Source organism: Typopeltis vanoorti, chromosome 10 (assembly GCF_054136105.1).
Source record: "Typopeltis vanoorti isolate ZY-2024b chromosome 10, IOZ_Tvanoo_1.0, whole genome shotgun sequence".
NCBI classification, from domain to species: Eukaryota; Metazoa; Arthropoda; class Arachnida; order Uropygi; family Thelyphonidae; genus Typopeltis; species Typopeltis vanoorti.
In genome coordinates this window covers 4,755,082-4,771,276 of record NC_143558.1, presented here as the reverse complement: position 1 = coordinate 4,771,276, position 16,195 = coordinate 4,755,082, and the positions used below count along the sequence as shown (strand labels likewise).

General features: G+C 34.6%; 1 protein-coding gene across 5 annotated transcripts in view; it reads left to right on the top strand.

Moving 5' to 3' along the window:
• Cpsf100 (cleavage and polyadenylation specificity factor subunit 2) overlaps window positions 1-16,195 on the top strand; it is a 325,511-nt gene that overhangs the window by 55,909 nt on the left and 253,407 nt on the right. For all 5 annotated transcript variants that reach the window (XM_090399663.1, XM_090399659.1, XM_090399662.1 and 2 more), the window contains exons 4-5: window positions 6,202-6,307; window positions 12,617-12,862. In XM_090399663.1, coding sequence (XP_090255789.1) covers window positions 6,202-6,307; window positions 12,617-12,862 — 352 coding nt within the window. The remainder of the gene's footprint in view (window positions 1-6,201; window positions 6,308-12,616; window positions 12,863-16,195) is intronic.

Sequence of the window (16,195 nt, the reverse complement as noted above, 5' to 3'; positions counted from 1 at the left end):
TGATGAGTGTTTCCCAAATCTTCGGAAGCTTAATGCAACCATATTTATTGAGATTTGGTTGGTTTTTGAGAGCTGCTGCTGCTTCTAAGAAAAGTCTCTCTTTCTTGAATTTGCTGTGGTGGAGCATGGTGGTTTTCTTCCATGATACCCTGTGGGTGGTGTCCAAAACATGGTCAGCCAAGCCTGAATGGCCATAGTTGTGTTTAAAGATGTAAGACTTGTGTTCCTCTAGACGGATGGATGCTGATCTGCCTGTCTGTCCAAAGTATGCCAGCTTACAGGAACAGGGTACTTTGTAAAAGAGAGAGAGGAGGGAGCTGATCTTTCGTAGAACGGATAAGGGTAGCCAGTTTGCAGTGGGGCTTATATGCTGTGTGTAGATTGTACTGTTTTAGTATCTTGGCTATTTTTTCGGATGTGCCACGGATGTAGGGTATGGTGATGGCATTTTTAAAATCTTGTTGACGAGAAGGACAGGGAATGGGGGAGGAGTTGATTATTTTTTTGATACTGTGATCGCTGTAGCCATTGCAGAGGAAAGTGCTGTGTATGTGGTTAAGCTCAGTAGTGAGGGCGGTTCCACTGGAACAAAGATTGTGAGCTCTCTTGGTAAGAGTTTTAATAATGCCATATTGTTGAGAGGGGTGGTGGTGGGAGAGTTTGTGAATGTATCTGCCTGTATGTGTGGGTTTTCTGTATACGGTGAAGGTAAGTGTATCATTAGGCAGGCGTGTGACTAAGGTGTCTAAGGAAGGGTAAACAATTGTTCTTTTCCTTTTTCATAGTGAACTGGATTCTTGGATGTAGACTATTGAGATGACTGAGGAAGGAGTCTAACGTGTCTGGGCCATGAGGCCAAATAGAGAACACATCATCTACATGTCTTAGCCAGATAGAAGGTTTGAGTGGGGCTGAGTCTATGGCTCGTTTTTCAAAATCTTCCATATAGAAATTGGCAAGGGGGAGTGAGAGGGGGAACCCATGGCAGTTCCCTCTATCTGCTTGTAGATTTTGTTGTTCCAAGAGAAATACCCAGAGTTAATGGCAAAGGAAAAGAGATCTAAGATGTCAGAGGGAAAAACGTTTTCTAAGACAGATAAGGTGTCAATTAAGGGAATATTGGTAAACAAAGAGGAGATATCAAAGCTTACCAATATGTCTGTCTTCTTCAAGGTTAAATTTTCTGTGAGGGCTTTAAAGGGGTCGAGTTTTTTATATAGGAAGGGGACCTTCCGGTGAGGGGGATCAGAGAGTTGGCCAGCTGTTTAGATTGTCTATAGCAAGGTGCATTGGTAGCATCTACTTTAGGCCTGAGTGGGAAAGTGGGTTTGTGGATTTTTGGTAAACCGTATATTCCGGGGGGACGGGAGCGGAAAGGTTTAAGTTTTTTCGTGGCATCAGGGGGCCAGGAAGATACTATTTTGAGTAAAATTTTTAGTTTCTTAACTTGTGTTTTTGTTGGGTCGTGTTCTAGCGGGATGTAGGTAGCGCGATCGCAGAGGATAATGTTCATTTTACGATTATATTCACTGGTATTAAGAACGACTGTGGCATTACCCTTATCCGCTCTGGTGATGACGATACTTTTTTCTTTACGTAGTTTCAGGAGCCGTGCATTGGGCATATGATAAATTACTTTTTGGCGGCGAAGAATGCGCGAGGATGTTGGCTACATCAAGTCTGATGTTGTTAGCTATCTGCGACGGTAAGCGACCGATTCCACGTTTGATGTTCACCATTACGTCAAGCACCGGCACTTCCTTCGGAGCGCCTGCAAAATTACGGCCGAGGCAAAGGGCGCTGACGGCATCGTCGTTGAGCCTTTTGGAGGAGAGGTTTATTACTGTCTGGAGCGGTTGAATTTTTGATTGTGATTTGTTATTCACAAGGTTGCTATATTTCTTGATGTGTTTATTTTTTATTTTTTGGAATTCCTCTCTGTGCGGAAGTTTCCGAAATGCCAGAGAGAATCGACCAAAGTTCAGGGTTAAGAACGGCAATTCTCTCTGGCATTTCGGAAACTTCCGCACAGAGAGGAATTCCAAAAAATAAAAAATAAACACATCAAGAAATATAGCAACCTTGTGAATAACAAATCACAATCAAAAATTCAACCGCTCCAGACAGTAATAAACCTCTCCTCCAAAAGGCTCAACGACGATGCCGTCAGTGCCCTTTGCCTCGGCCGTAATTTTGCAGTCGCTCCGAAGGAAGTGCCGGTGCTTGACGTAATGGTGAACATCAAACGTGGAATCGGTCGCTTACCGTCGCAGATAGCTAACAACATCAGACTTGATGTAGCCAACATCCTCGCGCATTCTTCGCCGCCAAAAAGTAATTTATCATATGCCCAACGCACGGCTCCTGAAACTACGTAAAGAAAAAAGTATCGTCATCACCAGAGCGGATAAGGGTAATGCCACAGTCGTTCTTAATACCAGTGAATATAATCGTAAAATGAACATTATCCTCTGCGATCGCGCTACCTACATCCCGCTAGAACACGACCCAACAAAAACACAAGTTAAGAAACTAAAAATTTTACTCAAAATAGTATCTTCCTGGCCCCCTGATGCCACGAAAAAACTTAAACCTTTCCGCTCCCGTCCCCCCGGAATATACGGTTTACCAAAAATCCACAAACCCACTTTCCCACTCAGGCCTAAAGTAGATGCTACCAATGCACCTTGCTATAGACAATCTAAACAGCTGGCCAACTCTCTGATCCCCCTCACCGGAAGGTCCCCTTCCTATATAAAAAACTCGACCCCTTTAAAGCCCTCACAGAAAATTTAACCTTGAAGAAGACAGACATATTGGTAAGCTTTGATATCTCCTCTTTGTTTACCAATATTCCCTTAATTGACACCTTATCTGTCTTAGAAAACGTTTTTCCCTCTGACATCTTAGATCTCTTTTCCTTTGCCATTAACTCTGGGTATTTCTCTTGGAACAACAAAATCTACAAGCAGATAGAGGGAACTGCCATGGGTTCCCCCTCTCACTCCCCCTTGCCAATTTCTATATGGAAGATTTTGAAAAACGAGCCATAGACTCAGCCCCACTCAAACCTTCTATCTGGCTAAGATATGTAGATGATGTGTTCTCTATTTGGCCTCATGGCCCAGACACGTTAGACTCCTTCCTCAGTCATCTCAATAGTCTACATCCAAGAATCCAGTTCACTATGAAAAAGGAAAAGAACAATTGTTTACCCTTCCTTAGACACCTTAGTCACACGCCTGCCTAATGATACACTTACCTTCACCGTATACAGAAAACCCACACACACAGGCAGATACATTCACAAACTCTCCCACCACCACCCCTCTCAACAATATGGCATTATTAAAACTCTTACCAAGAGAGCCCACAATCTTTGTTCCAGTGGAACCGCCCTCACTACTGAGCTTAACCACATACACAGCACTTTCCTCTGCAATGGCTACAGCGATCACAGTATCAAAAAAATAATCAACTCCTCCCCCATTCCCTGTCCTTCTCGTCAACAAGATTTTAAAAATGCCATCACCATACCCTACATCCGTGGCACATCCGAAAAAATAGCCAAGATACTAAAACAGTACAATCTACACACAGCATATAAGCCCCACTGCAAACTGGCTACCCTTATCCGTTCTACGAAAGATCAGCTCCCTCCTCTCTCTCTTTTACAAAGTACCCTGTTCCTGTAAGCTGGCATACTTTGGACAGACAGGCAGATCAGCATCCATCCGTCTAGAGGAACACAAGTCTTACATCTTTAAACACAACTATGGCCATTCAGGCTTGGCTGACCATGTTTTGGACACCACCCACAGGGTATCATGGAAGAAAACCACCATGCTCCACCACAGGAAATTCAAGAAAGAGAGACTTTTCTTAGAAGCAGCAGCAGCTCTCAAAAACCAACCAAATCTCAATAAATATGGTTGCATTAAGCTTCCGAAGATTTGGGAAACACTCATCACCAGAGTTCCCACCTTACATTCCAGGCCACCTACTACTGCCCTTAGAGGGCGCTCTACCTAGATAGGACTTTAGTGTCACCCACGTGGTTGAGCTTAGTATTGTTTATTATTTGTGTATATGTTACATTAATTGTTTTTGTAATCCCCGTAGATGTCCTAGTGACTAAGACGAAATATAGGAAGTATTAAATTCTATTTTAATTCTTTTTGAGTGTTGTAAAAAATCCATTAAGCCTCCAACATGATGTCCTCACAGCACTTAAGCCTCTACACATGAGCTCTTTCCTACCTTCAAATTTATCCCAAACATTCACATACTTGTTTACCATTGTGCCTTTCTTCTTTTACTGTTCCTCTGTGTTTTGCATCTTCTTGTCTTCTGCTGTTTGATATGTCATTCAACATGTTTGTATAATATTCTCTACTCCTGACTTATGCTATATTCATATTGCTTATGTCATTCATGCTACTGTTGATTGCTTTTTTCATAAGATTGCTCACCCACTTTTTCGTAACTTCCTTACTTCTTACTTGCTGCTCTTTCACGTTCTCTCTCTCCACTATCAGACAATTCTTGTTCACTCATTCTTGTTACATTGTCGCTTCTCTTATCTTCAGTCACTGATACATCACCACCCATCAACTTTACAAAGTCACACATTGCACTCATCCATCTGTTTGCCTTAAAAATCCTTATGTTATAAATGTAATCCACTGTGTACATGTAGCGCACCTCACACTTCACAAATGACTAAAATCCAGATTTAATCCATTAATAAATAAACCTGTCATGTTGTACCATCATTTTTTATTTTGTCCATATTATATCTATATGGATCACATTATGAAGGAATGTGGTATTAAACCTGATATCAAAATTGGAGATGTTAATGTCAGCTCTTTGCTTTATGCGGATGATGTTATACTTCTAAATAAATCCGCTACAAGTCTGCAAGATTCTCTGACTAAATTGAATAGCTGTTGTAATAGATATGGTATGAAGGTCAGCAATAAAAAGACAAAGACAATGAAAATAGGCAGAATCATTGAAAATGTCAACTGTGTTGTGAATGGAGAACCTGTGGAACAAGTAAAACATTTCAGCTACTTAGGCACAATTTTTACTGAAGATGGTAAACTAAATATAGAAATAGACAACAGAATCAGCAAAGCTGGTATCGTGGGAAGTCAATTGAATAAATTCATATGGAATAAGAAAGAAATTAGTCGGAACACTAAATTAGCTGTATACAAGACTGTGTTCAAACCAATTTTAACTTATGGATCTGAGAGCTGGGTCAGAAGTAAAACACTTGACCAAAGACTAGAGACCGCAGATATGAGAGTCCTGAGAAAGATTAGAGGCGTGAACAGATGGCATCAATGGCAATATCATATTAAAAATGAGGATATTAGGAAAGAACTTGACATTGTCAGCATCCAGGAATGCGTTAGCAGAGCTAATCTCAGATGGTATGGTCACTTAAATAGAATGGGAGAGGAAAGATTAGCAAAACAAGTGATCTCTGCCAGGTTGGCAGGAAAACGACCCAGAGGAAGACCAAGATATAGGTGGATTGATACGGTACAAAGTGCCTTAGATGATAGAAATATAAGATCTGATAATGTTGGAGTCTTGACAAGTAACAGACTGATTTGGAGGAAAATTGTAGATAGGAAGTTAGTAATGATGTAATTTTTTCATGTTAGTACTGTCATATCCTGTACACCCCTTGAGGGTACATGGCAGGAATTTGATGATGATGATGATAAATAAACCTAACTTCGATGAATGACTATGTAAAACTTCCAATGATATGGGAAAACTAATTCTCAGACTTCCTATCCAGAACCCCGGGTACCATAGAGACTAGGACTAGGCTTACAGTGCAATCACTTTCACTTGTTCTTATGTTGCTTGTATGTATGTGCATTACATTTGTTATATAGTATCCTCAAAGATGTCTCTGTAACAGACAAAATACCATAGTCATTAAGAGTTTAATTCATTCCGAGTGCTGTTTTCTTCCATTTAAACAAAAAAAAAAAAAAGAGAGAGAGAGAGATTGAGAGATTTTAATCAGCAGATTTAACATTTTTCATTAACATATACATGCACATAGATATGTAAACAGATAGAAATCCCATATTAAAAAAAAAAAACTTTTTATTTATTCATTTATTATTATTTTTATTTTATTTTATTTTATTTTATTTTTTGTATATTTAGTCACGACATAATACAGAAGATTTTGAACTATTTACCCTGGATGATGTAGATGCAGCATTTGATAAAATTATTCAGTTAAAATACAATCAGACCATTAATTTAAAAGGTAAGCTTTTGTTGTCTTTATAAGATGGTTGCTCTTTAAAATTATACAGTACATGTAAAATTATTCATAGTGATGCACTTTATAGATGCTGAAATATGAAATAAACAGTGTTTTATTACCATATTATCTTTAGAGATGGAGAAATTACTGCACACTTAGCTGCCATTTTTTCTAGCTAGTTAAAATTTATCAATGTAAGCAATTTAAAGCTGTGGCAGTGTGTTTTTTTCACACTGATAGTCTAACTAAACTTTAGAGACATAATTTACACATATGCTATGCAGTGCTGGGCAGTTAGTTTAGCTTCAGATATAATAATACAAACAATATCTAGTTACTCAGTCCAAACAGCATATTAGATAACTTGCAACGGGAATTTTATTACCAGAAAAAGATAGTATTCTTACTGTATTATTGGAGAGATGATATTCAGTATATTCTCTTTAATTTTAAAACTAATTCTCAGGATTTTAAAACTAATGATGAACATATATAATAAATGAAACATTCATTGCTATTTTGACCAAATACATCGCATGTGAAATCTGAATCACTATAATACATTTTTCTCATGTTTTTGTTTTTCTTTAGTATTGCATTAATTAGGTTCTCAAGCACATTAATCAACTATTAAAATAATTTTTTTTATCAATTAATTAGCCTTTGTGAAATTACACAAAGCATTTGTTAATGTAGAGATCATGTTGTAATTTTTGTTTACCGTCTTACAGCTAGTTACTTTTGTTTATTTTGTTTTATTCTTTTTTGAGCTAATCCAACAAAAGAAGACTATATTATGTATGAAATTGTTTTACTTAACTAAAATAAAATGGCAAAATTTGCAATAATTATTTTAATTTATTATTTCTGATTTTTTTTTTTTTAAATCATGCATATGAATCAGTGATTCATGGATTCATGTATATAATGTAATATTTTATTATTTCTGATTTTTTTTTTTAAATCATGCATATGAATCTGTGATTCATGGATTCATGTATATAATTTTAATATTTATTTATTAAATACATTTCTTCACATTTTCTGTTTTGGGGGGGGGTGAGAAATTGGGGGCAGATTTTCTTAGGGTGTTTATTGCGCGTGATGATTCGTATTTGTTACAAGACTGAATAACACATAGCAGTAGTCTGTGTGTGTGTGTGTGTGTGTGTGTGTGTGTGTGTGTGTGTGTGTGTGTGTGTGTGTGTGTGTGTGTGTGTGTGTACATACAACTTCATGAAAAATTCAACTTAATGGAACATGAAGCTGAATTTATTCAGCATATAAATTATATTATCTTTTTGGCATACAGATTACTCACCAAAGCTAACAACAGTTATGACAGACAGCACATTGAAGAGCATGTGCAACTTGCAATATCAACAATGTCAAGCATACCCAGTCTCCAACCAACAAGCTGTAGGTTCTAATCCTGCCATGGACATGGTTTTTGATTTTCTTCAGGTCATAAATGAATTTCATTGCCCAGTGTGAGACCACTTCCCCACTTATTGGAGGCCTGAAGTGGCTTGAAAAAATTTCATGTTTGGTCTCTAGAACAAGATTTCCTGACTAGATAAAAATAATTTTTTTAAAAATGTAAAAAAAATTATAAAGTTGATTAAAAAAAAAAAAAAAAAAAAAAAAAAAAAACATCCTTAGCTGACCCACAGTACAAACTGTAGTATAGGTTTGCAAATAACCTTTGTGAGTGGAACAATATTTAAAAAAAAAAAAAAAAATGCCTTTCATTTGGAAAGAACAGACATTGAAATCCATTTATGGGACAAAGAAACTTTATACTGGTTTTTCAACTCAAGATGAATTAGCTGGTCTCATGGAAGAAGCCATGTTTTTCAACCCAAAAACAGATAAATCATCAAGCAAACACATCCATTAGTGTGTTTAGTGTATTCTTATTGAAAAGTAGAACATAGCAGCATAGAACAAGAATCACTGAAGTCAGAGCTTAATAAACATGCTACATCAACAACTAATTCACTTTTCCCATGTATTTTATACTGAGAGACTTAATGTATGGTTCAGATAAACCATCAACAATTCCATTTTTAAACAGCTTTTTTTTTTTTAAATGGCATTGAACTTGTAATTATCCAAAAGTTTAAATGATGAACTGTTGATTATACAACAATTCATCATAAATGCAGCATGATCAATTTCTAAATTTTGGAATTGGGTCAAAATGATCAGCAGTTCCTCACAGGTTAGAAGAGTTGTATATTATGAATTTATGACTCTTGTAGGTAAGCTTATACATTGGTTATACATAGCTTTTAATTTTTCAGGAATTGACAACATATACTAGAATATTAAGTATCAAAAACTTTAATACTTTCCTATATTTCAGCAATGTTACATTGCCATCTTCAGGGATCACAAAAAAACAATGATATGTGCATGCAGGCTAACACTAAGCAAATGAGGCTGAATAAAGGCAACAGAAATCGGACCTAGAGTTCTAAACATTGGTTTAGAACCCTTAGTGGGCTAAATTAGATTGTCTTGCCCTTTGGGCTGACATTCTTAAAATGTATGCTTCCCTGATTTGGGGAAGTCTCATGCCCAAATTTCTTGAGGTTTGGAAAGTTTTTTAAAGCTGAGGTGTGGTGTAATCGGTTTCGATGAAACCGATTACACCATATTATGAATGTCAGCCCAATTTCTGTTGCCTTTATTCAGCTTCATTTGCTCAGTGTTAGTGCCTACATGCACATATCATGTTTGTGATCCCTGAAGATGGCAATGTAACATTTTCAAAATATAGGAAAGTATTAATTAAAAGTTTTTTTATAATTAATATTCTAGTACACTCTGTAAATTCACAATGGCCTATCCAAGCAACTTGGCTTCATAGAAAATTAATGTTAAAATGGGACAGTTAATCCAATCTGCAAAATTTATCTGTGAACAGCATGTATTCCCTAGCTTTGGTTGTCTTGAAGGAAAAACTGAAGTTACAGAGGAATCCTGCTGTCTCCATATGAGACCTGTTAAATAGCCCTTATAATGATTCTTCATGTCCTAGATGGGATTCAGTTCTGGACTTTTCTCTCAAAGGGTGTCATTGTTATAATGTATCATAGCATCTATGGGGACTCAATTAGAATTATGAAAAGTGACAATTACAATTAAAAGAGATTTATGAAGTTAGTTTGATCTATAATCAGTATAGGCACCACTGTTATTCTTCTTATTATTGTTGTTATTATCACTGCTGTTATTCGTAATCTGCATGAATGAAGGAACATGGCATTAAAATTGATATCAAAGAAATTCAACTTGTCTTTTTATATATGATGTTATACTCCAGAATAAATGCAGTAAAAGTCTTCAAGACTTAATTAAATTGAATAACTGTTGTAACAAATTTAATATTAAAATCTGCACTAAAATGACAACAAACTTAGAAAACAAATATTGGAAATATCAACTGCATTCCCAATGTAAAAAACCATAGAATAAAATATTTTCAGCTATTTAGACAGTTTTTAGTGCAGATGGTGAAATAAATACATAAAAGATAATAGAATTATCAAAGTGGTTTGTTGGGGAGCCAGATTAATAGATTTATATAGATAAAAAAAAAACAAATTTATTCTTTATAAATTTCATAAATTTGTATAGAAAAGCTAAAACATTAAACTGGCAGAATACGAGACACTGTTTAAATTAATTCAACTTATGGATCTAAGAGTTGGGTAGAAATACAGCATTGGATCATAAAGTAGATCATCGATATAAAAGTTTCTGAGAAAAATTAGTGGAGTGAACAGGTGCCATCAATGGTAGAATCATATTTAAAAAGAAAGATATTAGGTAATATCTTTTCACATCATTCGTTTCACATCATCATCCTTGTGTAGAAACAAGCAAATCAAAGAAGCAGGAATAATTTACTGAAAGTAATGTTTCATAGTTATGGACGTAATTTGTCATGAAAATAACTCGCACTGCTCTCAGCCTGCAATGTTGCTGCATGGTCTATAATGTCAGTCTTTTGTCTTTTTCTGCTGCTCATGTAGTTACAACACCCTTTGGTGAAAAAGTTCTGGTGGGGTCATCAGGTCTTGTAGTGTGAGTAGTATGAAATTTGTTTTTATATCTGGTGAATTTGATAGTCTTACTGCAGTAGTTAAGATTCATGTTGAATTCATTTAAAGATGCCAAGAAATTATATTCTTAGTTTCATCCTTTATCCAAGTGTAAGCAAACAAAGTTTGTACGTGAAGTAAATTCACGATTGGACTACTTGTATATAGAGGCTATGACTTTTGCATCAGTTGCCTTAGTATCTTTAATTTATAGTATAACCAAGCGAAAAAAAACTTTCAATATCTATCTCTAATCCAGAGTAATTTAGTAATAAGCTTACCTTTTGACTACTTGTATGTGGAAATATAACTTCTGTATTACTTCAACCATGGTATCATTGCTGGGTCTGGCTCCCACTGATTAGACCTCAATAAAGGTTGAAACTGGTCTGGATAGTAGCCCTTTCCATAATGCAAAGCATTATACATATCCATAAGGATATATGCTTTGCATTATGGGATACTAAGGCATTAACCTCTATAAACAAATAGCCCAGTATGAAGTTACTTCACGTGCAAACTTTGTTTGCTTACACTTGGATAAAGGATGAAACCATACATCTTTAATTTATAGTATAACTAAGTGAAAAAAAAAAACTTTCAATAAATGAAACGAAAAGAAGGTAGTGGCTGGAAGAATGGAATTAAATTGCAAAGAAATAGAAGCACCTGCCTTCAACAGATACTTTTTTTTCTCCCATGAAATGGTAAAATTAAGTAATAGAATTTGAATCACTGTGAAATTCTATCCGGGAAATGGAACAAGTAAAAAATTAGTTATTTTTATTTATTTATAATTCATTTCCTGAGTAGGAGGGTGGGGGGGGTTGCAATTCTTCAAATTGAACATAAATTTTGAATCTATATAGGAAATTTTCAGACATTTTCACCATATCTACAGCAATCAAGCATTGGATATTATTATTCAAATGAGCATGCTTAAAAATTAAATCATGTTGCAATGTCATGCTAGAGATGAAAGAAAGACTGGTTTGTTCTTCAGAAACATTACTGGATATAAATTTTCTGTTTTTTAAAAAAAGTTTCACATTCAGAAAGCAAGTAACACAGTTTACTATCATTTGTTCTCATAAAAAATAAAGAACAACAACAAATAGCAAATGGAATGCCTACATATATGATGATCCATGAAATGGAATTTTGCAAATCATATTAATTTCAGTAAATGTTATTTGAAAACATCATGTCATTTATAAATATTTACCATAATAATGATTTTCAACTTACAAAAATAATTTCTGCAATATTGTCAGCAATATGAAAGAGCATGAATTGCTTCATTGCATTGATTTGAAAAATAACACAGCAAATTTGCTACTGGTGAATAAATTTATTGCTAAGGCTGATCTAATTATTTTATTTTCGCACATGAAATTTGTTTTTATATCTTCTGCAAAGAAATAAAATAAATTGCAAAAGAAAATATTATTGATAAATTGTAAAAGAAAAGAAAACTACATCATCATCATCATCATCAAATTCCTGCCATGTACCCTCAAGGGATGTACAGGATATGATAGTACTACATGAAAAAAAATTACATCGTTATTAATTTCCTATCTACAATTTTCCTCCAAATCAGTCTGTTACTTGTCAAGACTCCAACATTATCAGATCTTATATTTCTATCGTCTAAAGCACTTTGTTCCGTATCAATCCACTTGTATCTTGGTCTTCCTCTGGATCGTTTCACTGCCAACCTGGCAGAGAACACTTGTTTTGCTAATGAAAAGAAAACTTTGCTACAGTTAATCCTTTAATGGCTCTGCTATCACCATTGAGGAATTAATGTAAAAGTAAGGTCATGACGTGATAAGACAGAAAGCCAATCAAATACACAAACCAATCATCCACTTTAGCTGGTAGAGTGGTAATCCCCTGATTTTTGAAAAGAAGGATCATGATATAAGGGTAATATGCAGTTGTGATGATTTCAGGTTAATTTAGAATAATTGTGGTGTCATTTAATCACAGAAGAATGTGATTGATCTTTCAAATGCATAAAGCATAAAGAATTGAGATCTGCCTTTTGTTTGTGTCTATGTAATAACTTTTCTGTTAGGTATATAATTACAACTGATAATTTAGTTTGCCTTACAAATGGTAGTTTTCTAATTTCTAATTTTATTTCACTCTTAATTTTCAATAAATTTAACTGTTTAAAATTTATATTAAGGAAAAGGCCAAGGCATCTCAATTACTCCTCTTCCGGCTGGTCATATGATTGGTGGAACATTATGGAGGATTATTAAAGACGGTGAAGAAGATATTGTATATGCTGTAGACTTCAACCATAAGAAAGAAAGGCATCTAAATGGATGTGTCCTTGAATCAGTAAGCCGACCCGCTCTGCTAATAACAGATGCATACAATGCCAATTATAATCAAGCCAGAAGACGACAAAGGGATGAACAACTAATGAGTAAGTGTTCTGTTTGCTGTCATTCATAATCAGAATTGGATAATTATTTTTCCTGAAATTTTTTATTTATTCTGTTTGTCTTGCAGAATGAAAAATCCACAATTTTAAGTGGGAAAAGCCATATTCTTGATTGAGCTATGGAGATTCCCATTTTTGTATATTACATAGAAAGTTTAGAGCATCATGTTTGAGAACTATTTTTGTATTAATAATTTAATATAACTGTGCCCTGCATAAGAGTATATATCAGTCATTTAATTATTGTTTATATATACATTTTTTGTTTATTAGCAATTATTTAAGATTTTTTTTTTCATATCTGTTAACATGTACTCAGTAAGCAATTAAATAAGGAGCGCTTATTATTATTATTTTTTTAAGCTAATAACTTTCAGTATTTGAATAACATTATGCCAAAGTGAACTAACATTTCTCTCTCTTTTTTTTTTTTTTTTTATGGCTAGTGTTATTCAGGTGGCATGAGTTTGTGGAGAAATTATACTTGGAACAGAAAAATTAAACTTCATTTGAAGCAATTTACATTTGATATTTTGATTGTAAATTGAAATGTCAATAGATAGTTTGCTGCCTTTGGCAGATATCAAGTATTGTTTTAGTTATTCTCAAGAGAATTCAGGTAGCAACTAGTCCTTTTTTTTTATGTGGTTCCCTGAGGTAGTTACTTCCTTGCCTCACCATGTTATTGAACCCAGTATCTAATTAACAAGTTGGTTCATATCCTCTACTCATATCTGAGTCAACCTATTAAACCAGAAATAAATGAAGAATCGAGAATAAATAAAAATTAAGGCATGCAAATGAATATAACTTGAGGTCAAGTATTGTTTTAGCTATTCTCAAGAGGATTATAACTAGTTCTTGTAAATTTCAGGGCTTTTCTGTTCATCATCTACCTAAGGTGGGTTGAAGCTACCATGAACAATAACTTTCCAGCCCAATCTATTGGCAGCCAGGTTATTTAAACTTCTGTAAGACTTCAGACCACTCTTGATGTTTTCTATTCCATTTCCTTCTAGGTCTTCCTGATAGTCTCTTTCCTTCTACTCCTCCATTTTGGAGAATTCTGTTAGTAGGTATTCCATACATATGTGCATACCATTATAATGGTTTTGCTCTGATCTCCTGATTAGTTTTCATTTCAGTCCATGATGTTTTATTTATTTTTCTCAAAGCCTGTTAATCTTTGTTCTTCCTTCTGTTTGATAACTCAAGTCTATGCCCAAAAAAGAACTGTGAGGAGCACCATTGAACTGTATACTTTGATTTTAAGTTCTTCGGAAAGATGTGTATTTTTCCATATATTTGTAACTTTGGTCATAGTAGACCATCCTAGACTTATTCCATGCTTAATAGTTTCTTTGTGACTTAACCTGTCTGTGATCAATGTGCCTAAGTAATTGAATTTTTTTACTTTGTTCCTGTTTAGTTCCTCTTCTAAGTTAAGATCTTCTCCATTTCTGCTTATTGCCATTGTTTTGGTTTTACTAAAATTTATCTGCATTGCATAGTCTTTACTGTTTTTATGTAGGTTTTCAGTCATGTACTTTAAGTTTTCTTTATTACTTGTAAATAATACTATATCATCTGCACATTTTATATTATGTAATTTTTTTTTTTTTTTCATTCAGTTATTCCCATGTTTTTTGGAACAGACTATTTTACTAGTTCTACACAGGTTAAACAAATATGATGAAAGCAGACATCTCTGCATGGTGCCTCTCTCCAATGGTATTTCAGAAGTTTCAACTGCTACAAATTTTATTGTTGCATAGTGTTTTTATAGCACTAGAGGATGATATTGAGTATTTTTTGTTCTAAAATGTCAAGCAGTTTATTTCTACTTATTGAGTAAAATGCTTGCTTAAAGTCTATAAAACAGCAGTCAAGATATCTGGGGGGGGGGCTTCCACATTAATTCAGCTAATTGTAAAAGAGTATAAATTGCTTCACTTGTATATCTCTGCTTTTCTGTTACCAAAAATTAATTCTGTTGGCTTTTGAGACTTGAAATCGACTGTCCCATTGAAGTTTACTTGTTCTAAATGTTCCATCTTAATTGATTCCCAAAAAGTATCATACTGAGGAGGTAAATCTTTTGTGATTAGAATTCTGCATACCTAATTTTACAGAGTAATATTTTGCGGTTCCTTACATGTTGGTTGTATGTGATTGTAAAGTCCTGTTGTTTCAGTGGTAATCATAGTTCTAAATTTTCTGGACTTGTAAAATATGGGGAGGTTGTCCATGTTATTTTTCATAATTATTATCAAATTACTGCTTCCCAATGGTATCCTGTACACACACTCTTGGAAGTATACAGGATACTATAATAGTAATGTCTTTACTGTGTTTGTCAGTTTTCCTCCAAATTAAACTTAATTGTTAGATCTTATATTTCAGTCTTCTATTTTGAACTGCATCAGTCCGCATAGATCTTGGTTGTCCTCTTGCACTTTTTACTTTCATCCTGCCACCAGATAAGAACATAGAAAATAAATATTAGGAAGGTGGCAGAATATTCTGGAGGCTATTCAAAATGATTAGAAATATAGCAAAATTATACTGTAAAAGGAATCAGAGACGATAAAGGTGACATGAAAACTGAAGATAAAGATATTCTAGGTGTCTGGAGTAAATACTTTGAAAGACTGCTAAATAAAACAAGCAGTGTCGGTACAGTGGTAGAAAACTCCTAACAAAAATGCAGTCAGGATACATAACCATACTTGAAGTAGTATGGATATGTATTCAGTTATTTTTCCACATTTCCAGAAATGTGGAAAGACAGCTGGAGTAGATGAAATTCAGCCAGAAATGCTCCCCTTGAGGGTACATGGCAGGAATTTGATGATGATGATGATGATGATGATGATGCTCCAATATAGAGGTATAAAAGTTTACAGTGTCTTTATTGCATAATTCAGGAGACCTGGTCAGAGGATTGAATTCCAGATGAATGGAGCAGAACTCTCATAGTACCCATCTATAAAAAGGCAAATAAAACTGAATGTTAGAATTACAGAGGTATTTCCCTTCTGAGTGTTCCTGGTAAAATTTATGCAAGTATACTTGAGAAATGGCTAAGAAAAATTGTTGAAGTCAAGTTGGATTAATCAGATTTTCAATTTAACACAAATAGTTGAGAAATCTTGGGAATATAACAAGGATCTGTATTTAAGTTTTGTAGATGTGAAAAAGGTATATGACAAGGTGCCAAGAAGAAACTTATCTCTTTTATCTCCACTGTTATTATCTATATGGATCCCATTATGAAGGAAAGTGGTATTAAATCTAATATCAAAATTGGCAATG